The following is a 24921-nucleotide window of genomic DNA, read 5'->3' as shown; positions in this document are numbered from 1 at the left end:
ATACATATATACATATATACATATATACATATATACATATATACATATATACATATATACATATATACATATATACATATATACATATATACATATATACATATATATATATATATATATATATATATATATTTGTTTTCGTAAATTTTCACGGGTATATGTATGTAGATTGTTCTGAGTTCGGGTTTTGCCCTGTGTAATATTTTGCATGTCTATGCGACGTTTCAGTGAAATCACACTCACCATCATCAGGCTGAAGTTCCAAGCTTCGTGCTGTTGTAAAATGGAATTTTACAACAGCACGAAGCTTGGAACTTCAGCCTGATGATGGTGAATGTGATTTCACCGAAACGTCGCATAGACATGCAAAATATTACACAGGGCAAAACCCGAACTCAGAACAATCTACATATATATATATATACACACACATACAGTATACACAGACAGACAGACAGACACACACAAATATAATTTTTAAAAACGTCTGTCTGTCTTTATCAATTGTATGTTGCAGGATATGAGGAATTTATTTATTTATTTATTTATTTATTTATTTGATTGATTGATTGATTGATTTTTATGCCGCCCTTCTCCTTAGACTCAGGGTGGCTTACAACATGTTAGCAATAGCACTTTTTAACAGAGCCAGCATATTGCCCCCACAATCTGGGTCCTCATTTTACCCACCTCGGAAGGATGGAAGGCTGAGTCAACTTTGAGCCGGTGGAGATTTGAACCGCTGACCTACAGATCAACAGTCAGCTTTGGTGGCCTGCAATACAGCACTCTACCTGCTGCACCACCCCGGTGCAGGATATGTGGGATATGGGGGAGGGAGGGGATATTTATTAACCTATAAGTATTATTGTCTGTCTCATAAACTGTATATGGCTTGTTGGTATGCCCTTTGATAAAAGGGCATTATAAATAAACAGTATTATTATAATAATATATATATATATATATACCGTTTATTTATAATGCCCTTTTATCAAAGGGCATAACAACAAACCATATACAGTTTATGAGACAGACAATAATACTTAATAGTTATACTTATTGTTGTGAGCTGCTCCGAGTCTCCGGAGAGGGGCAGCATACAAATCTAATAAATAATAATTCTTATAAATAATAATAATATAATATTTATATATATATTGTCGGGTCACCCTAGTATATGGGAGGAGCATACAGCTTCCTTTTACCTCTCGGCCCCACTAAGGCCCATATTCCAAGGCAGATAAACTTTTTTTTAATAGCCGACAACTATAATCTATAAGTGTAATATACTGTATTTTGCTGATAAAGATCTATTTTGAGCTTATTTGCTCTCGTCAAGTAGTCATACCCATCCCAGTAAGGGTATGGCTGCCTGACGAGAGCAAATAAGCTAGAAATAGATTTATAGTAGTTTCCCTTCCTTTTAATTATCAGTAAAAATATGTTACACGCACACACACAAATTTGTTTTCGCAGATTTTCACAGGTGTAGGTATGTACTGTTTTTGGTTTTTTCCCATGTATCAAGAGTATTTTTGCAATGTTTCGACGAGATCACACTCATCATCTTCAGGCATGTCCTGGCCTTTGCACTGTTGTGAACAAAATGAGGTTGGAGCTGCCATTTTTTTCCTTATAATAATTGGGGTGGTGGTGTTTGGGGTTGGAATGCTGGCTCAAGTGGGATAGATGGCTGTGCTGTAACGCTCTGATTGGCTGGCCGAGTCACATATGGCCAGTCGAGTGACATGGTGGAGTTGTGATTCATTTGTTATATGTCTGGTAGGCAGAAGGTGTCATCACATTTATTCAAAATCTATGTATGTATGTATGTATGTATGTATGTATGTATGTATGTATGTATATATGAATTATTCTATTGCTGTTGTGAGCCGCCCCGAGTCTACGGTAGAGGGCTGGCATACAAATCTGATAAATAAATAAATAAATAATAATAATAATAATAATAATAATAATAATAATAATGTATGTACCAGTGTGTGTGTGTGTATGTGTGTGTGTATGTATGCATGTATAAGTATATGTATATATATTTAGCTGCTACTGAGCCAATTAACTGTACAAGCTATGCATATTTACAAGGTATGCATATTATTTAATTTGCATGGAGTTTATTACTCAGACCAGATATTATATTAGTTAGTAACAAACACTGAAAACATTTATCTGGCAGTTCTCTATTATAAAACTAGTTTTATTTTTTATTTTTTAAAAAGCATTTTTCTTTTCCTATGCTCAGTACCCAGGCTGCATTCTGGGTTTTAAGCTATATCATTTCTGTTGGAATTCTACAACATATTGAATGTATTGAGAAATTTTCCCTTGAGACTAACCAGTGGAAAACAATCTGTCAAGTTTTAACCATCTTATAGAAATATAAAACTTTAATAAGGAGCAACTGTAAAAGAAGTCTCCAATATATGTGTACTAGAATTGTTTGGGTTTCTTTTAATCATCAAAAGAGGACAGCCTAATATCTCTGCAGTCATTCATTGCGGCAAATACAACAAGGAAGTCAATATTAATAAAATGAGACAAAATGAATGCAGGTTAATAATTTCTATAAATATAGCTTCATCATGGATATGAAAGCCGATCAATGCACAGCAATTTTTATTAGTTCTAAATGAGGATGTTTAAACAAAGCCATAAAACAAAACAACAACAACAAAAGAAATTAGGAAATCCATAAAATAATAGATTAATCATTGTAAGACACATGAATTAAGTGCTGCAATGTTATTGTACAGTTTTTTTTAATTTCAAACAAGCTTGAAATTAAATGAAGTACTCAATTTTCCAGACATAATGATTTATTTCGTAAAACATGAAAGGTTGAAATTGATGGTAAAAGATGACATTAAATGGAAATATTATTAGGCACATCTTTTTGTTTGTTTGTTTTGTTTTGGTCCGATGAACACTGGAGACTGCAACAAAATAGAGGAAACCTAAAATAAAAAAACTAACCTTTTTCTTATCATTCAGGTCTTACAATTTTCATTAAGAGCAAGACTGTTAAGAAGCTTCATAAATTATTTGGCAGGATTCATGTATTGAAAGAGCCCCTTTAAAATGAATGTGACTGTATTTATATCATACAAAAGATGAATGAATATACTGTACTTTGTAATTTCTAAAGGTGTATATTTAGTTACAGCTAAATTAAATCTCTAGAATATCCCTTTTGTGTCAACATTCAAGTTTCATAACACGTAATAGTTAAAATTCAATATAAAAACTCTCTTTGAAATCCCATTTATGATCCCCCCCATGGTTTTCTACTTTAATTACAGTAAAAGGGAATTAGTCAATATAAGTCTCCAGGGAACTACATACAAGGCCATTTTTAAAATTAAACTAAAAGGAAAATGGCAGAAGACCTTATCAGCTTATCACGTTTACTGATCGATTTGAAATAGTCAAGATAAAGCTTAGAATATTTTCATGAAAATTCACACAAATATAAACACCTTTTAATTAATACAAACTCATATGCCAAAATCTATACTCCAATTTTTTGAAACTTTTCTCCTTTGGAAAAATATACTTTTGTTTTTCCTATCTCAATCTATATCTGTGCTGACATTTATTTTTTAATTTGGAGTGGAGGGGTGTTTTAGAACTTAATTTATTTCTGTAAGAAGGGTAGGGTAAACAGTGCAATTATCTCTGCTTCTCCGTCTGGCAAAACTCAGGGAGAACAGTTTTCTCTAGACAGTTTTCCTGTAAGATTTAATTCAAATAAGGGTATCCATGGACACTGAAAATCATTGGCCCATTGGATAATGCAATATATGAGCTCTGTCTTTCTGTCTCTATCCCTCTCTCTGACTCTCCCTCCCTCCTTCTCCCTGTCCCTCCCACCATTCCTCCCACCCTCTCTCCTCTGTCTCTCTCTCCTTCCCCCTCTCTCTTTATCTGTCTGTCTGTCTATCAGTCTCCCCTAGAAAATTAAAAAAATCTCACATCCATCTATGTGAACTTCACCAAATTAGACTTTTACCTCCTCTTAGAAAAAAAATGAAACACCGAATGATGGATAAACAAAAACCAGAATAATGTTTCTGCATAGAATAATTAATTCATATACTTTTAAGTCTAAAACCAAAATAAAATCAGAGACTATTATGGATAATTAGAGCCAATAATATCTCACATATAGTACTAATGCTATGATATCTAAAAGAAGATTCTACCTGCACAATTTTTAATATTCTAAACTGGAAAGTCCATTAGAAATAAAATGGCAGGATACTCTTGCATTTTTTGCACTTAGGAAATAGACTATAAAAAAGAACCCCTTATTGATCCTAGTGGACTGACATGTGTACTGACAGATATTATGTAATATCAATCTTCACAAATCTGTAATAGAAGAATTCATTGTTAAATGTGTAGAAATATTCTAAAACTATGGATGCTGTTAATATGTAACTGAACCACAGAGGAGATCTCAACACTGTTAAAATTAAATGGCACCAATATTTAATTCCAAATATAATTTACAAGCAATAAAAATGAAAGGCATTCAAATAGGAATCATGAATGTATTCAAGAGAATAAGAAAATAGCTTTTCTCTTGAGGCACTCCTGGCCTCTTTTACTGTATATATATTCAAACAATGTTGGCAACCTTCAAAGCAACTGTGCCATATATTTCAAGGAGAAGATACTTAGAACAAAAGGTGCTTGTTGTTTCACAAAGCACTGCTCCAAATAGTTTAGGCAGACATAGTTATTCTCAGCTGCGTGTTCACATTTGTGCTGATTATTCACTTTATAGGGCTAAAAAGAATATCTTGACATCTGGTGCATACCTCTCAGAGACCAATAAGAACACACAGAGTTGGCCTCCTCCGGGTCCCGTCGACAAAGCAATGCAGGTGAGGGCCTTCTCTGTGGCTGCCCCAGTTCTACGGAAGCAACTATCCCCCGGTGTCCGTACTGCTCCCACCTTACTGGCCTTCCATAAGGTCACAAAGACCTGGCTTTGTCGGCAGGCCTGGGGGAACATGAACTAACAACTGACAGGGCCACACTATATGAATGGTATATATGTATGGGATTATGACTGCTTTATATTCCATGGGTTTCTTTTAATATGAGGTTTTATATAGTTTAGATTATATTCAACTTCTTTTTATTGCTCTGTATCTATTTGTATTTCTATTTATATTATTATTGTACACCACCATGAGTCCTTCGGGATTGGGTGGCATAGAAGTTGAATAACTTGGCTTCTCTGGAAAAACAAAAATGTTGAGTAACATCTACCTGCAATGGTAGATCAAGTTTTCTTCCACTAATTATTTCCATCTCTAGTTAGGTTTCTCCATGCAATTTATGCTGTTAAAAAAAGTGGGAAGTCAAAAGAACACCACTTGTCTCTGAAGCAGATATTACATTGCCTTTGTTTTCATCTATGAATCAAGTCACAAAGACCTCTGTCCCCATATATATCAGTCGAAGCCAGGAGTGTTTCATGACAGAGTACTTACAAGGTTCTGATCTTTGGCATATGGTTGAAGCTGGTGAGAGGGATGCGTGAGATGTTGTTGTTATTGAGGGTACTATAAAGAAAGGAAAACAAACACAGATGGCATCAGTTGCAATATTAAGACAGTACTATTTATGGAACCAGCCTTAATCTGTTAAAAGAAAGCAACGTATGAACAACTGAAGCAGATTTAAAAAGGCATTTCTCTTGTAAATAACAATAACTACATACAGATACATGCAAACAAAAAGGCTCATAATATCTCAAGCACAACACATAATGAGTAACTTTTTGATTAAAATAAAGTCCTCTTTATTTGAGTGACTGTAATGCATGTAATGTAAATATAATATACTATCAATAACAAAAGTATAAGTTCTGTTTCTATACTCTATAAACTAAGCCAAAAACCAAAGGAGATGTAATTCTGGAATATTCCCCATTCCCATCTCTGTCTTGAGTTTTCAGTCCTAAACTAATTTGGATCTGTTTCTTTTGACTATCAATTGCTGAAGAACACAAGTAAGAGGGGTGATGATTTGCTAGTAGACTTCTCAAAGGCACTTAGCTAACCACTGTGGATAGTATTCTGGATAAAGATCTTTAACTGAATAAACAACACTCTTTTTATGTTCTTATGTATATTAAGAATTACTGTCATAACAAATCAGGGAGAGGTCAAGTGGAGTATGCTAATATTTGAATAGAAACACCATAATTAAGATACAACTCAGATAGTTATCCCTATGTAAAGATTGAAAGACATTCTTTTGTACTTCCAATTAGAAGTCAATCCTCATATGAATTGCATTGCCAACACATGTTTAATTTGTAGTCCTGGAACATCATTTTTTTCCAACAGTGACCAAAGGAAGCAATATAATATCACCTGACTAGGAGACTATGTTTGAAAATACACTTCAACAGTATTCTGGAAAAATGTAATGTAAGAGGAACAATTATGTATAAACTTCATATTTAGGAAAACAATAAAGGGAAATGTTTAAGGCAAACCATCAACTGAACAATTGTTCTGTGTTAAACATCAAATTATTCAATTCAGATATCCTTATTAACAAAACAAGAGGTTTCCACTCCAATTACATTTATTTAATAAATTTCCTGGCAGTTGTAATATCATTTTTATTTTATTACCTTTTATGCAACCACAAATAAACAAGTGTGAAAATATTCAAAAGTGGAAATCAAACTAGAACTGATTTAATTCAATCACATATAGATTGTTAGTGAAAGCAAAGCCACCCACCTGGTATAAAATATTTAATGTTATAATGATCATAAATGATTTTTCATTAATAATCACTTATAAGCCATGTACAAGTAATCAGGGAGGTTTTAAGTTCACCCTTTAGCATTACCAGTTATAAGGCTTTCAAGTAAGAGTGGGAGAAGATATGGGAGAACTAGAATATTTCATGGTGTTCATAATTCAATGTAAGGAAGATTAGTATATTAATGATTCTTTAGATGTATTTTCTTGTCAATACATATATCTTTATTTTACCAAATAATACTACTACCAAAGAGTGTATGTGGTGCTCAGGGAGGGGGAGCACCTCTGGTGTAGGGGCATATCTTGTCCTTTTACGGCAGCTTATTTAGGGCAGCTTTTAGGGTAGCTCATTCATCTTTGGTCCCCACCTGTCACGCAGCTCTCATCTGTAGCTCCTAGTAGCTATAGCATGCACATCAGCCACACCCTGGGCAACAGCTTCAACAGGCTGGCCAAACGAGGTTGAGAGTAGCTGTTGGGTCATTGACCTTCAATAAGATAGGGACTTGTCTATCCTGAGCATGTGAAGACAAATTCCAGTGGAGTGAGCAGATGAATCCTACTAGGTTAGGTCCATGGTCATGAAGGCAGTCTCTACAAGTGATATGGTATGCTAAGAGTATGGCAAGACACAAAAGACACCCTGGTCAACCACCAGGAAAAGGGAAACTCTGACTGCAAACCTCCACTGCTTCCAAACCTCATTGGAAAAGGCTTTAGGAGTAAACCTTGAGGCAAAATTTGGAGCCAAAGTCCCGGAAGCAATTCATGACTGTGTACAGCCACGTTCTGATAAGTCCTGTGACATAACTGGAACAAATCGTATTGGCCTATGCTATTCCATTGGATTATTTTAGCGACGTGAAAAGATGAATCTGCTGCTTGGATAACAGTCTACCTTCCATACTAACCTAGCCAGGCTTCATGTTCTGGGGAGTCCAGAGTCTTTCGATACTGAAGGATGCCAATGTAATGCAACTACTACCAATTGCAGCTGATCTCCAAATAGCTAAGGAAATACACTGAATTTATTACCAAGTTGGAAAATGAAATATATGCAAGAAAACAACCAAACTCAGTTAGCACTAAGAACTTCATGGCTAAGAAAAATTAGGCCCATTATAAAATAAATACTACCAGGCATTTTAAATTTCAAGTGTTCAATAGAAACAAAAATAAGAACATTTCAGGGGGGGGGGGGGGGTTAGAAGTTTTGAGCACTTATGAAAGATAACCTATAATAAAATTACATAAAGGTTATGAATGCTAAATAGAACCACAACCATAGGAGAATATTCATAAACTTGTATAAAACAAAGGTAACCAGAACAAGATGAAACTCATGTTAATAAATTACTGAACCTCCATTGTTAAAGATGGCCAGAGTAAACTTTACAATAAATTTGAGTCAATAAAACAATAAAATGTTAGTTATATATTTATTAGATAATAGTCTGTTATTACAAAGAAAGTGCTATAAAAACAACCAAGGAAGAAATTAAGTTTTTTATTTAAAGTAGATCTTTGTAAGTTTACACATGAATAAACAAATGGGTTGCCTCTTATGTTAAAAAAAAAATACTAAATCAATAAAAGTTGTTAAATTTCCTTGTCCAGATATTAAGCTACTGTGACGTATAAGACAGAAGTCAGTATGTGACGTTTTGCTCCCGTATTATTGGAAATCTATTATGATATCTTTTAATGGTGCTCTTTCCATAAGACTTATACAGTATAACCAGTGAAGGGCTACCAAAATTTTCACTACTACACTGTGGGCATGGCTTATGCATTTTCTTTCAACATCTTTCAATGCAAATTGGGTGCTCTGGGGCAGAGCTCCATTTTCGCTACCCCACTGCATTCCCCCCCCCGTCCGGGCAGTAGCCCACCCCTGAGTATAACTGTTGTTTGCCATTTACAGTTGTTTTTAAATGAAATGGCAGCTATATAAATGTGCTAAAGAAATAAATAACTGAGTTTGAAGATTGGTAACAGTACTACTGGTTTTTTGTTTGTTTGTTTGACAAAACCTCAAAGCTTTGACAGGCCTATGTGGCTCATGTCTTAGTCATGTCCTGATTGGTTTATTGCAAGGCGTTCTTCATGGAACTGCTCTTAAAAAATCAGAATCCCAAACCTGTTCAGAATGGAGGCACAAGGACAAGTATCTCACCATTTGTCTGAATTATAGTATTGTTATGTGAGCTGCAACATACTATCAAGGATATCTGCCTGTCTCACTTGAAGAGACAGGATCTATATTCCAAATCCATGTTATTTAATGTTGCCATCTGATAGGACCTTGGAGGCATGCCGTCTCTCTAGTTGCGCCAGACTTTTAAAATATCTTACTCTTGAGAGTCAAAATATAGTGGCGAAGATCTGATTCTTACTTCAAGAATTAGGCTAAGAGGTTGATTGTTCTGACATCTTGTGGGAGAGATTATTTATTATTATTATTCTTGTCTTTATTGATGGTTTAGAGTTACCCAGGATCGTTATGTGAAAGCTACATATGTTTTTCAAATATTATTTTTTTAAAAAAATCCTTGTTCATCAACCCATAATTCTAATAAGACCATTTCAGTTATCTTCATAATCACTCCCATTTGCCTTATCTATTGTCATTCCATTCTTCTACTTCTTCCTAGCCATGCCAAGCATGATTTCCTCTACTTCTCTCAACTTTGCCAAAGGTAATAAACATATTACATCTTGGTGAGCAAATGACTACTAGTGAAAGATTGAAAGACAAGTATATTTACATATAGTTGCCAGTGAAAACATTAGGACTGATTCCCAGGGTGTGTATAAACTGTCAAAACTGCTCCACTAAATATAATTAAAAGGAACATGACAATTCCATTGCCCTTAGATGGATAAAGCAATACAAACAAGTCTAAGCATCCAGGAGTAATATAGTTGAGTATTACAGCTTTCTAATTATAAGCATGTTGTGACATATAATAGCCTTTGAGAATTATTCCATGTCATGGTCAAGAATTAGCTTTTTCAGCAGTGATATCAAGGAGTCAAGATAAAATTATTTTCTTTGCCTATATGTGAGAGTTTACAATAATAATACAAGACTGATATTGTGTTGAAACAAGTTTACAATGACTTTGTGTTTTCATAAAAAGATCTGTTAATAATGATTTCACATGCTTCCCAATAATTTATGATGCAAATAGGTCTATTTCCTCTTGAAGGAATGTTATGTTCAAAGCTTTTACTCAAAGGAAATGTCTATGTATCAAAAGAATATGTACAATTTACTTTTTGTATACCAGTTTTGAACAGAAATATATTTCATAACTTGTTCCTCTCTAAAGAGATGAGTAAGAGTTAAAGAAAGACTTTTATGAATGTAACAGAATCGAATTTTCTGTTGCATTTAATTTCTGAAGCCGATTACCCCAAACAACTAATCAAATTGATAAATGATATGGTTGATTAAATTTTTGATTAGTGCTTGTTCAGCACTAATGAGCATCTAGCATAATTACCAAAGAACTGTTATCCATTCAAGCCCCTGGATAGTAAGCACTAGGACTTTATATGGCATTTGGCTCTACTACAACTATCAGCAACATTTTAATCTGTAAAGGAATACTGAAACACAAGTGCTAGGCAGAACATAAATAATACACAGCCTATGCATCTTTATTTACTTTTTAATAAGTCATTTGTAAATGTGAGAGGGTGTGTGCACTCACTTATTACCTGTCATATTTAGAAATAAGTCTAATGCAAGCTATTGCTCTTCTTTGAGGAAAAATAAGTGATTTGTTTTAGTTAGGTGAAAGGGAACATTTCTCTACCATTTGTTAAAAGCTAAATAATTGGTTCAACCATGCTTGCATTGATACAAGTTTTGTCTTTTTTTTTAGAACAACAAAATACCACAGTTATCATTTCTTCAATATTAAGCAGTTTAAGATAATTTACTTTAATACGACCATATTATTTGTGTGTCCATAGATTTTGACATTTTAAAGGTTTCTCTGCAAGTCTCGTACCACTGATTATGACACAAGAAGGAACCATTTTTCTCTCCACTATATATTAAAGATACCTGATTATATTAGAATTTAATTCCTAATGTGATAGGAAATGATCTCACAGCCTTATTTCCTAAATATATCACAGATAGAACTTGGAATCACACATGAGTATCTATATAATTCTTTGGGATTCTGAGAGCATACTTACTAAATTATTTCCAAGTTGTAAAATATATTTTATCATTTATTTCTATTAATGATGATTTTTTTAAACAAATTGTCCTCAGTGCAATGATACAGACCTGGATTTGATAACTATAAAATATTGGAATAAATCTGTTTTTTTAAACACATTTGGAATACAGACTGCTTCTATATAGTTATTATCAAAACTTCAGAGCCATGCTTATGAAGTCACACCAAATTCACATATTACTTTTATCTCAATATTGTCATATTTGCTTGAAAAATTGATCCTGAATTTAGCTCCCACCCAAGAGTAAACAACAAAAACATCCACTGTAATGTCCAGCTTATGTCAACCTGTGCGGAAAACAATTTTAATTGATGTCCTTGCCGATCTAGTAGATCATAAGTATTTTTATGCATACATGTACATGTACATATATGCATTCCAGAAATAGTCTATTGAGATTCTCAATCATCCAGTTGTCATAAAGGTGCTTTTTAAAAAAAGGTAACTGGACTATCTTCACGCCTGCAGAAGTTGTAAAAGCTCCAACACTGGAAATTTTTAAGAAGAGATTGGATAACCATTTGTCTGACATGGTGTAGGATTTCCTGCCTAAGCAGGGAGTTGGACTAGAAGACCTCCTGTAAGGTCCTTTACAACTCTTATTCTATTCTTGGGTTGTTTTTTTTAAAATAACGTTTCACTTCTCATCCAAGAAGCTTCTTGTTTTCAGAGAAAAAACAACAACCAAGAAAGTCCAGATGCCTTTTGAAAAAAGCACCTTTGGGGATTCAAGAAATACATTCCAAGGACAAGACTTACAGAAAGAGAAAAAGTATGAGAGTTATTATTAGGAAACCTGAATTAATGAACAAAGGGCTCGCCATTGAATGGTCATAATCTATCTTAGTCATCCAACATGAGCTGATAGCTATAATTTTTCACTGTCCCACTCTAAAGCTAAAAGACAATGAACCAGGTGGCTTCTTTATCTATGGGAAGTCTAGAACTGGATATCCTAAAACTGGCAGACTAGGACCAGTAGAACAGAGGGCATGCTTCATTCTAAAAATAACTCAGTCCTGTGACAACCAACCAAAGTTAACCCATTGCTTGGATTCTCACAGCAGTGCCCAGGAGAAAAAATATATTTCCCTCACTCCTATTTTAGCACCTTAACTATTTACAATATTGATTAATATTGTCTTTTTTCATGCAAACACAAAAACTCATCCATGCTCCTATTCCCATCTTTACTTTTCCAAGAAAAGCAGGAGAAAAAAACCCTGAAGTAAACATATGATGGTGATTGGGATAACTAAGAGGGGAAGAGAGAGGAAGAGAGGATACAAAATGGGAATGGGGAGAGGCACAGCAACAGATATGAAAGGAAAGAAATGAAGAACAAAGTTCTCTTCAGAAGTTACAGAAACAGTGGATTTAACCAGGCTAACGTTCAAAGATATCTAGGCTTTGCAATACTGATGTCTGTAGTCACACATATTTTTCTTTTTCATTTCTTTCTTTGCAATATCTTCTCAAACGGAATCAGTGAATAGAAAGGAACCTGTTCCCGTGACAATTCAAATAATTGGGGGGAGGGGGTTGGGGGGGATGTTTTTCTCTCAGTTCAAATTTGAATTTCAAAACTTTGTATTATTTGTATTACTTTTGTCAATTTATTTATTCATGTTATGCACACATAATGAACAAAACTATGTATAAGCTTTTTCACAAAACCCAAAATGTTTTATTCCATGATTTCAACTATTACAAAAACAAGGATATCATTTTAGTTTGCGGAATTTGATATTAGAAACAGCAGCAAATTTTTGTATACTCTGACCAAGATACTAACGTTGAAAAAAACAAAAGAAGTCAGGAGAGTAAGATGTAAGTATAGACATAAACATGAGCAAAGACAAAGCTGTGAATCTCAGAAGGGAATATCCAAAGCATGATATTAAATTTACGAACTAACAGACTACAGAAATGGGAACAAAGTGAAAAAAGGAATTATTTCATAATTCTCAAAGGAACAGACACACAATTATATCCCAAACTGTTTAGTTGATGACTTATAGCTTAATTTTTTTTATTAATTTGACATTTTAATTTAATAGTAAAGTAGTAAATTTAGTTTAGTAGTAAAGTAGCAATAGCTGGGTTTTTATCTCAACTTGTTATATGAAGTTGACAGACTATTAGTATTTGTATTAAATAATATTAGTATTAAAATGAATCTCTGTAACTTAAACCCAAAATAAAAACATCATTTTATTTTATCTTTCCCCAAGTTGCAACATTTTTTTAAAAAAATGCTGCCATAATAATTACAATGATTAAAAAAAACTTATTACCCTTTTAGAATTATAAGAGAAAAAGAAGAAAAAGGTTGTGAAAAAGATTTGTTAGTACGGTAAGCTTATTTTATAGGGTAAAAATATCAACTTCAATATTTTCCATAGTTTTCATTAATATCCAAATGACTAAATGATTTTCTATACCAAACTAGTACACATTAAACAACAAAGTCCGAGTTTCTTCACTTGGGTCTTAAATGCATAGATTTAATGATACACATTCTTTTTTAAATCATGGCACTATCAATTATTTTTGTTTTGCAATAAAACTTTGCTATTAGTTGTATCATTACAAACAACATGCATTTCTCACATATAATTTCTTCAATGAAAATGCGCTTCTTTGTTGACATTGAGGCTTTCATCTGATATATCTAATAACGTGAATTACAGTTTTATCATAATCTTGGCACTGAAAAATAGACAACACGGTAGCTCAAGTGTTATTTCTTTTTAAACAATACAAGTATAAACCTATATTGGATTGAGCACATTTATTTATTTTATTTATTTATTAGATTTGTATGCCGCCCATTTCCGTAGACTTGTATATTTAATACTCTCATAACAAATATTCTCATAACAAAACAAAAACTTTCTTTCTGTACCAGATTTTTAAGAAAAGTACAAAAATACACAAAAGGTACCTACTTCTTTTAGACGAACATTTTCTAAGCTCCAACAAAAATAGAAATTGCTTGTTAATTATTTGATCTTTCAAAGAATTAATGAAAATTTCATTAAGAACAAACTAAGTTTCCCATGCAATTTGAGTGTCTTAATTTGTGCATGTGTAAAAATACAATAAAGGGTAGAGCGAGGCATGTAGACATTTTATTAACTTTTCTTTTAATAAATGTTAAGTAGATTGAGAGTGACAAATACATCTTCAAAATAGAAGTCTTTGAGATTATAATCTTTTCAATCATAAAACTATGTGAAATTCTACCTATCAATATTTAATCGCATCCTTTGAGAGGAGCGATATGTACAGTTTTACTAATTATGAAACCTGTACAAATAAGGTTATAGTCCATTTTATGAATCCACCTAAGTAGCACAGAATTAAAACCTAGAACCTATCTATTATCATTACTTTCCAATTATTTTTTATGGAATAAAATTAATTGAAATTAATAACATATTCTTTATTTCTTCAGAAGTTCAATGCAACTTTTTTGTACCTTAAGCCCACACCAGTACAGGAAGAAGAAACTAGATATTGTTTCAATCTGACAGACAGGGGTTGGAAGTGAATATTAGAAAATCTAATTGAGTCTACAGAATTTTAATTGTTTTAAATTCAGAAAAAGTAATTCTTAGAAGAAAAAACAATCAATCTCCTGCTGTAGAAAGTTGTCAAAGTATACTTACCTTTGACTTTTCTTAAAGAAATAAGAATTGAAGGTAATGCACGGATATTACAGCCCAGAGTTGCTGGGATTCAGCAGGGTAAAAATTTAATAAAATAAAATAAAAATTTATTGAATAGGAAATCGAAATGGCTAAGCTAAGCAAAATATATTAGTTTCCATGCATGTTTAAAAGACACATTTTATATTTGTATAAAGAGCAAAACACTCATAAAATATATATATATATATTTGAGCATATTAGCTCTACCACATCAGTTGTTTAATTTTGTACCCCTGCTGATAGAAAGATGCAGAAATAAGTTGGTTCATTTTTGGCAAAAGGAAAGCAAAAATGGTTTGAAGACCTATTCAGAAGTCTTCTGACCACAGTACTGAAGATATTTATTATCTTCCAAAGACTGCATTGTTCCAGCTCCTATCATATTCAAGTGTCGCATTGCGGCATATAACATGCTCCTAATGTTAACTTTATAGTCTGAGCATGACCACTAGGGGTCTTGAATGGCAGAGAATGAAGATCTAAAGCATATGTAGTAGCTATCTAATACTGTATAATATAAAGTCAGGTAAATTACTTTTCAATCCTGTCTTTTGATTATTCTAACTATGAGAAGAAGTCCACTCCAGAGAAGTGCTGCAAGATGCCAGGAAACATCTAGCTCTCATTTACTTTTGCAAAGGAAGAAAGGAAATGATCTTGCTGCTCCCATAACCAAATATTTTAGAAATGAAGTTTATTTCTTCAAATCCTTGCTATTTGTTAACATGGAAGGAAGAGTGAATATAACTCACACCAGTATTTGATGCTTTGATTGGAGTAAAGAGATAAAAATGTAGATGTAGATGTAGCTAGCGAGTCTCTATTAAAAAGCCAATAATTTTAAGATAACCACATTTGCATTAAAAATATTTTTAGAAATCAAATTGCCGTAAAGTATAGGGAAGACATGTAAACTAATGGTGGGCAAAACACTCCAAATATTAAAGAAGTTAATTCAAACCTATCTATATCCTCAACATTTGAGATCATTCTGTAGATCACTGTTATTTATATAGTCTCAAAAAAGTGATTCATTTAAGAAGTAAAATTATTTTAATCCTAATTACCATATATACAGTATATCTAAAAGGTTGTTCTATGCCTCCAGAACAAAACATCATAAAGCTTCTTGCAAAACCTGAACCAATCAAATTAGTTGAACTCAACATGGCATCTGAACATGGAGCCCACATATTCAACCTTACTTACAATAGGTTACTTTGACTTTGACCCTATTAAATTACAATATTTTCATAACATATTATCAAATCTATTAATATATAAAAAACAATGTTGAAGTCAAAATGTAATTCAGTTCTATCCAAAAATATAATTTTTGAATTAATTTTTCTTAAGTTTTCAACCTAGATAGAAGAAATACTTTCCCAGATCTTCATCTGGCAATAGTTAGACTATATTCTTTACCATTAAACAATATATTAGAAAACTAAAAAAAAAAATGGAAATATAAATGTTGAATACTTACTGTGTTCCATTTGTGTTACGTTCCCCAAAAAAGATTTAGAAAAAAGCATAAATAAATTAGAGTTAATCTAACAATGCCACTCCCTTTCTAATAGTACTCCAAAAATATGAAAATAAGCTAAATATGATTTGCCACGGTTTTGATAAACATAGCTGGTTTGGCTTTAGAATATATATTTTAATAACATTAGTAAAGGAAGTCTGTCCCATAAACTCAAATCAAAACGGTTAAGTGCCTCACCTGAGTGCTAGCAATGCCAATGCAGGAGAGGTGGCAAGAGATGGATCTTAAGATAACACAAACTCACCTGAATTACACCAAGACGCAAATAGGCAGCTTCCGCAGTTGGTGAAGAGATAAAATAAGCTCCCCTCCTCTAACCCCGCCCAGCAGGCTGGCAAACTCATTTTGGTTTGGCAGAAGCTGAGTGGTCTTCAAAGATGGTGTCATAGGGACCGCATTGCGGCAGTCCATGCACTACCGCATGGCCAAATGCAAATATGAAACTGATTAATGCAAGTACTTTACCAAAAATGATGAAAAGCGGAGCTGGTGAATAATGTCATGCATATCATAAGAGACTAGAAGGCCAGAATACTTCCAGTTGGGAACTGTAAAATATGGTGGGATAATCTGCTCTGTGAAAGGTCTTCCACTGTAATCTTATTTTTATTTGCTTAAACACTGAAGCTATATAGTTTATTTAGTTATTAATATCCCAATTAGTTTTTGAAGGCAAACAAATGATCTAGACTTTTTTTAAGCTTCAGTAAAGTAATAGCATTAAATTCTTATTATAAGTCAAACTGCAGGGCAATAGAAGATAGAAGATAATATTCTATGATATAAATTAATTAATAAATATGAAAATAATCAGATAAATCCGTGGCCATTTTTTGAAACATGTCACATTCTTTAGATGTTTTATTATCATCATCATCCTTATTAATAATAATATCATCATCATCCTTATTAATAATTAATAATTTTCATTTAAATTTGGATCATTTCATTACTAATAAAGAAGGAAAACTTCATTGCAAAGATCTAGATTTTTGATAAAGAAAAGATTTTCATCAAAGAATTTAGACACCCCATCATAAATGTCTGGTATTGCAGTGTACTTTTCCCCAGAAGCCTAAATATCAGCCCATAAAATTCCATGCAAACTATACTGTGCTGCAAATTTTACAAAATATAAGAATGAAAATAATTGCCATTATACTGAGGGCCCTTTACCTGATAATGTTTTTAGTTCCCAATAGCATAAAAAATTCACTATATCCTTTACACATTGAAAGATGAATTTTTAAAAGACCACATGGCATTTTGAAAATAAAAGCACATGTGGCTGCTGATTAAGGGTCAATAAATTCAATTACTTAATGTACTATTGTAGTTCAATGCATCAAATATTTAGATTTTTATTCAGGTATCAAAATGCATTGCCCTTTGCTAATGTTGATGCTTAAATATAAGATATATTTTTTAAAATTAATGATAAATGTTCATTGAAATGGTCATATCTCAAATCAATATACATTGACATTGTGCCCACCATCAATGAAATTCTTATACAGTACTTTGCATTGAGCGCATTTGATTGCCACAATGACAATTGTGACATTTTACAATGACAATGGAAGAAGTAGAGGAAAACATTCTATGGATAGAAACAGTAAAAACTAAAGATAATTCCTAACAATTTGAGGCACTTTAAAGTACATCCATACTATTATTTGTTCCATGGAAAATGGAGTTTGACATATTCACCCACCATCATCAATTTCTTTTTAAAGTCTTAGATTAGACTTTTTTTTAATGAGAAAGATGACTATATTTCTTCTCCAGATTATGATGCTTTGTTAAAATATGACAAAACAATACCATATAAAAGGAGTATATGCCTTATAATACCATATAAATACCATATAAAAGGAGTATATGCCTTATAATACCATATAAAAGGAGTATATGCCTTATAATACCATATAAATACCATATAAAAGGAGTATATGTCTCTGCCTTTCTACAATATGGGATACTGAATAATAAATGAAAATTACAGTAAGGCTGATTCAATTAAATGCTTGAGAAAATATCTGAACAATAAATAGAATTTGGGCATGAAACAATTATCCTAAAAATGGGTTCATTTCTTCAGTTTATTTATTTATTTTATTTATTTATTTATTTATTAGATTTCTATGCCGCTCTTCTCCTGAGATTCAGGGCGGCTTACAACAAAACAAATACAAAATATGCAAGAAAACTAACATTTAAAATACTAAAAAACATCAAATCTAAAATCACATAAAAAATCTAACAGGAGTCATATTTTAAACTCCCAATTAATGTGCCTCAGAAACCCAAGCAAGGGTTGGATTGCAATGCCTAAATAAGCCATTCCACTTTTATGGTTCTACAAATAGAGTATTTTGTCTATTTATCTGTCTGTCTTTCTGTCTGGCCATCTATGCTGAGAAATCTAAATTCTCATTGTTTGCTGAACATATACATGATGTGTATGTTGGTGCCAGAGTTTCATCAAAAGGCTCATCATTACATTTTTGAATTTATAATAAATAATTTTGAATGACAGTGCATACTAAATCATTCATAACATCCACTAATCAAAAAAGTTAGGGATGCTCTTTTGTTGGGAGGGATGAAGAGTAACTACCATTAGGGCCTTTGGGGATTTTTCAGATACATTAATTAAGTCTAAATTAAGCCAGTTCATCATATTTTTTTCACTGCTGGTAGACAATATAAAATCTATCACCTTGATAGTATCTTGCAGCTGTTTTTTTGCTGCTATATTTCCAGCATGTGCAATAGTCAGGAAATAATTTCTGTCAGGAAATTCTGGTAGACAAAATAGGATCTTACTAAATAAAACATGATTCTTGGATATTTATAAGTGTATGGGCCCTTTTACATCAGGTTTCTATGTATATTTAAAGATGCTCTTTCTTCTAAACTGATCTTCCAACATTACTGTGGTTTCTAATATGTCTAATCTGATTCCAAAAAAGGAAATTGAAGCTGCTAGCCGAATGTTTTTCCAGCACATTACTCTTTTACCACAATGATCTGCAATAGGACAGGGACTGATAAGGAAAATTAGTGGGTATGTTGATGTTGCTTTCTCCTGGAACATCTCCAGATAGTTAGTGGAGCTTTTTTTTTTTTTTTAAAGGAACTGGCCATCTTCACACAAATCTCTTGGAACATGTCTTCAAAACAATCTGCCAAAAGCAGGTGTGACTTCTGATCTGCTTCCAAGTGGAAAGAAAATAGACTGGGAATTAGGAAATCTGATTTTTCTTCATGTGTTCTGATTTTAAATGAAACAAATCACTACTGCCACTATAATTTATTTCTACTTCAACCATGTGAAAATTCAATATACCAAACTTAATAAAATGAATTCATTCTACACAAAATAATGCCAATTATGCATTCATGTTTCAAACATACCCCTTATTATATATGTGCTAAATATGAATTATAGCTAAACAAAGATTTTTTAAAAACAACCCGCTGTATCCCATATCAATTCAAGACAGGCTCTAAAGACTTATATAAACAGAGAATAAATTCTTCATTAAATATGCTGCTTTCATAGTGACAGTTATGAATGCAACTCACACAATCCACATTTAATTCTAATTGCCTAAACTGATGATACTTGTTGGCAAAATAGAATAACAAATCACATCCTTTTGCTATTCACTGATATTCATTAAGCAATGACACCTCATTTATTTAGAATTATGTCATGATTTGAAACACCACATCTAATTAGATACAAATAAATACATAACTCACAAAACGACAGGTTGGTAAGTAAAATAATTAAAAGTTCTATTCTTGGTAATGAAGAATACAATTTTAATTAACAATTAGAAGCAACATATATTATGCCTCACAATTCAACTTACAGGTGTAAAAATAATCTGAAACCAGTACTGTTTCTACAAAGGAGTGTCAAAGGTCACAAAATGAGAAGTGGGACTTCTTAAAGAGGAAAAAGTGGAGGAAATATATTACCATCTGTAATGCCAAGTCATTTCGCCTTTCTTAATTTTAATTTTAGAGTAGGGGATACTTCATGACTATCAACTAAAATTCATGTGCAGGATGTATAATGTATAATGTAAGCTATTCATGGGAACAGCACAATGCATGTGTCCCTGTAGATTTTCATGTTGGTAACAAAATGTACAAAATATGATTCTTTTATAAGCTGCTAGCTAAAATACAGCTTAATTCAAAGATATAATCACATTTTTCCCTAAATATGGCTTTTAACCTATGATAATCACCCACATTTAAATTTAATTTCCTAGGAAAGGATCAAGGGAAATCTTATTAAGGCATAATCTGGAACTGAAAGGCTAAACAGCCATAAACTTGCCAATTCTCCATATTTATTTCAAAGGTATTTTTTTCAATGAAGTCAGCTATGGAATGCCACTCATTATACAAGTATCCCTAACTGATAAATGCTGAACTAATGGTATACGTATTCCAGATAATCCAACTGGATTCCCAACAGTGAGAATTCAAAGAGATCTAATAACTAAAAGAAATATTTTGAGATGTGCGCTTTAGTGTACAAAGACATCCACAAACACAAAAAGCAAGTTTTCACTTTCTTAAAGGAGAAATTTTTCCATCCACAATCACTTTCCTGCCTTACGCATTCTGGATAAAGAACTATGATCTAGACCAGTGTTTTTCAACCAGTGTGCCGTGGCACACTAGTGTGCCGTGAGACATGGTCAGGTGTGCCGCGAAGCTCAGAGAGAGAAAGAAAACAAGAGAGAGAGAAAGAAAGAGAGAGAGAGAGAGAGAAAGCAAGAAAGAAAACAAGAGAGAGAAAGAGAGAGAGAGAGAAAGAAAGAAAGAGGGAGAGAGAAAGAAAGCAAGAGAGAGAAAAGAGAAAGAAAGAGAGAGAGAAAAAGAGAGAGAAAAAGAAAACAAGAGAGAGAAAGAAAGAGAGAGAAAGAAAAGAGAGAGAGAGAGAGGAAGGGATAGTGGGAGAGAGAAAGACATGGAGGGAGGGAGGGAGAAAGAGAGCAAAAAAGAAGAAAGAAAGAAAGAGGGATGGAGAGAGAGAGAAAAAGAGAAGAGAGAGAAAGAGGGAGGGAGAGAGAAATAGAGCGAAAGGGAGGGAGAGAGAAAAAAAATTTGTCCAAACTTTTTTAGCCCCCCCCCCCCAATGTGCCCCAGGGTTTTGTAAATGTAAAAAATGTGCCATGGCTCAAAAAAAGGTTGAAAATCACTGATCTAGACCAGTGATTTTCAACCTTTTTTGAGCCACGGCACATTTTTTACATTTACAAAATCCTGGGCCACTCCACCAACCAAAATGACACAAAATGACATTTTAACACAGTACATACTATACATATAGTTAATAATATAGTTTCTAAATGTATTTATACTCACCTAGTGTAAAACCTGGGACTGTTTCAATGAACACAAAAGGGATATCCTGGCAGGAATGGTAGTTTGGGGATCCATGTTTAATTTCCCCACGGCACACCTGACTATGTCTCATAGCACACTAGTGTGCCGCGGCACACTGGTTGAAAAACACTGATCTAGACAATATCAGATACTCATCATAAAAGTATAATAAAGCAGAAGGGATTGCTACTGAAAAGAATATTATCCTTCTATACATGCATTAGTGCATTGAATACATTAAAATTAGTCCATTTAACTTCAATTTTTTAAATTAAAAAATTAAATTAAAAATTTTCAAGATTTGAATCTCTTTCCCTACCTTGAGGACTACCGGTTACTTATATCTCTATATTCTACTTCTTCATCTGCCCCTCAAAATAGTTTGCATAATAATTCTATAACATTGGTTACTTTTAGTCCAGTGCCATTCCTTGAATGTTATTGAGCTATATTTCCTATATACTTTCTGCTTCCTGAAGGAAGACACAACAGTAACGATATAAACCATATTATATAATGTATGAAGCAAAGACAACAAATCAGTATCCAAATAATTTATGAGAAGAAGGTTAATGAATAATATAAGTTATTAGACATTGCTTAGAGCAGTGTTTTTCAACCAGTGTGCCGCGGCACACTAGTGTGCCATGAGACATAGTCAGGTCTGCCATGGGGAAATTAAACATGGGTCCCCAAACTACCATTCCTGCCAGGATATCCCTTTTGTGTTCATTGAAACAGTCCCAGGTTTTACACTAAGTGAGTATAAATACATTTAGAAACAATATTATTAACTATATTTATAGTATGCACTGCGTTAGAATGTCATTTTGTGTCATTTCGGTTGGTGGTGTGCCCCAGGATTTTGTAAATGTAAAAAATGTGCCGCGGCTAAAAAAAGGTTGAAAATCACTGGCTTAGAGAACAAATTAATTTTAATCCAGTGCTTGATAATGGCAAATAACAAACAAGCTCCCGAAAAAATTGGAAATCCATATATAGATTTCATATTAATAATAAAATGGATATTTGTCAAATATAAATGAATGATGCAGACTGTGAAATAACTTTTTCGCCATAAATCCTAAATATTGGGGGAAAGTGTTCCAATAGTATTATGAGGGTATATTTAATAAAAGGGAAGTCTTATTACTCAAATTATAGGAAGGTAATATATCTTACACAAGTTGTTATATGAATTATTCAGAGCTTAATAATCGGCTTCTATAATTTTCTGATCACAGGTATCAATGAACAATATCACATGAATGAAGAAAACATTTAGTAAGTAAAACTTCATATCTTTTTCCAGATATTTTAAGTAATCGAGCATTATTTAAACAGAAATTAGGCAACAAAATGTCTATACATGTTTTTACTGACCATCTTCAGATTTCCATTTGTTTTCTTTTTTTAAGATTAGTGAGTGACATTTTGTGAGCATTTTAAAGCTGCCTTTTTATCAAATTCTGTAATTTAAATCAATGCAATACAAACCTCATTTTATTAAAACCAACATTTATTTAATGATATTCATTTTATTTATGCTCTTTTTTATTGAGATTATTTGAATTGCTGATTGGAAATTTCCAAAGTTTGATATAAGATGGGTTGCTATCTAAACGTTTTACATACACATTTACACAGTGTATTTATAGATATGCATATCGCCAAATAATTGTCTGGGCTTCAAAAATGAAAATTAAATTGTTCACGCTTAGCAAGTTTTCAAACACTGAAGTGATTTAAAGGAAAGATATTAAGAGAATTCAAAATTTTGTCGGTGATAAAATACATTTTTATACTAAATTTCTTGCAATTAAAAACAAAAGTATTCCCAATTAAATAGCAAAAATAAATAAATAAAAATAAAGGAGAAGTACTGGGTGAATCTTCAATGAGATTAATTTTTTTAATACAATTACTAATGCTTCATAGAAACTGATTACTCTACCAATATTAAATGCCAAAAAATTAACACAATGGATTGTTGCTGTCCCCTTCATTAAATAAATAAAGAAGATAACACATCCCTAATTCAAACTTCACCAAACTTCATCTGCACCAAAGACAAATTCCTTGTGTGTCCAATTACACTTGGCTAATAAAAATTCTATTCTATTTTACTCAAATAAATAAATAAGATAACACATCCCGAATTGAAACTGAGGTTGTCAGCAGATGGCAGCACTTATCTAGCCTTGTCAAAAGTCAGAAGGTTTAAGGTCAGGCCTAGTTTTACATTCAATGGGAGAATACCACAGCACTACCCACACTCAGGGTGAGCTACTGCCCGGAGCGGGGGGGGGGGAACGCAGTGGGGTAGCAAAAATGGAGCTTCACCCCAGAGCATCTTGCACTGAAAGACGTTGAAAGAAAATGCATAAGTCATGCCCACAGTGTGGTAGTAAAAATTTTGGTAGCCGTTCACTGCCCATACTGGATATGAAACCATACTAGAGGGAAGCAATGGCAAAGCACTTTCATATCATTGCCATGGAACTACATCATTGTATCTATGTTGCCACCAACAATTGAGCTCAACCTGGAAAAGTCTTGACTATTTTTTACAGTAAACAGCAACACGTTATACACCTGCCCTTGTTTCCAAAACTCATTTCTTTTTCAATCAGATTCAATGACAGAAGAAAGGAAATGGACATGACATTCAGATAAGGCAAAGTAGAATAAATTCATAACAAATATTTCCAGATGTTAATAGGGTACTGGTTTAAATGTGACCAATTAAAAAGCCAATTTGCAAGCTAATATTATACACATCTAACATCAGCACCTGGTAAGGCCTAATTTCATTTACTCCATGCTCTGCTTGAAACATCATATGTTTTAAAAGGCAAATAAGTTTTGAGAACATTTGTTGGCATGCATAATAAAGTTTTGTATCTTCAGATTATAACGTTTGAGAGCCTAATTCGACATATCAGAAAAAAAGAATTTGTCCCTGACATCTTAAAATCTCTAATTTATGCCAATTACGCAATCTTTTATCATCAAACACTTTTGATCATTAAAAATAATTAAGAACAAGTTAGCATTAAGCCCAAGCAATGTTTGCTCAAATAGTCCATCTATAGAAAGCATATATTTTTTGCAATGCATTATTCCCTTTGTAAAAAGATTTTCTGAATTAAAATGC

At 32.8% G+C, this 24921-nt stretch overlaps 1 protein-coding gene across 2 annotated transcripts in view; it reads right to left on the bottom strand.

Annotated features, from left to right (window-relative positions):
- Positions 1 to 24921, bottom strand: part of SLIT3 (slit guidance ligand 3) — a 505354-nt gene that overhangs the window by 184110 nt on the left and 296323 nt on the right. For both annotated transcript variants that reach the window (XM_070739462.1, XM_070739463.1), the window contains one exon: positions 5526 to 5597. In XM_070739462.1, coding sequence (XP_070595563.1) covers positions 5526 to 5597 — 72 coding nt within the window. The remainder of the gene's footprint in view (positions 1 to 5525; positions 5598 to 24921) is intronic.

The sequence above is a fragment of the Erythrolamprus reginae genome, chromosome 2 (genome assembly GCF_031021105.1).
Source record: "Erythrolamprus reginae isolate rEryReg1 chromosome 2, rEryReg1.hap1, whole genome shotgun sequence".
NCBI classification, from domain to species: Eukaryota; Metazoa; Chordata; class Lepidosauria; order Squamata; family Dipsadidae; genus Erythrolamprus; species Erythrolamprus reginae.
The sequence above is the reverse complement of the archived record's forward strand: the minus strand, read 5'-3'. Positions and strand labels throughout refer to the sequence as shown.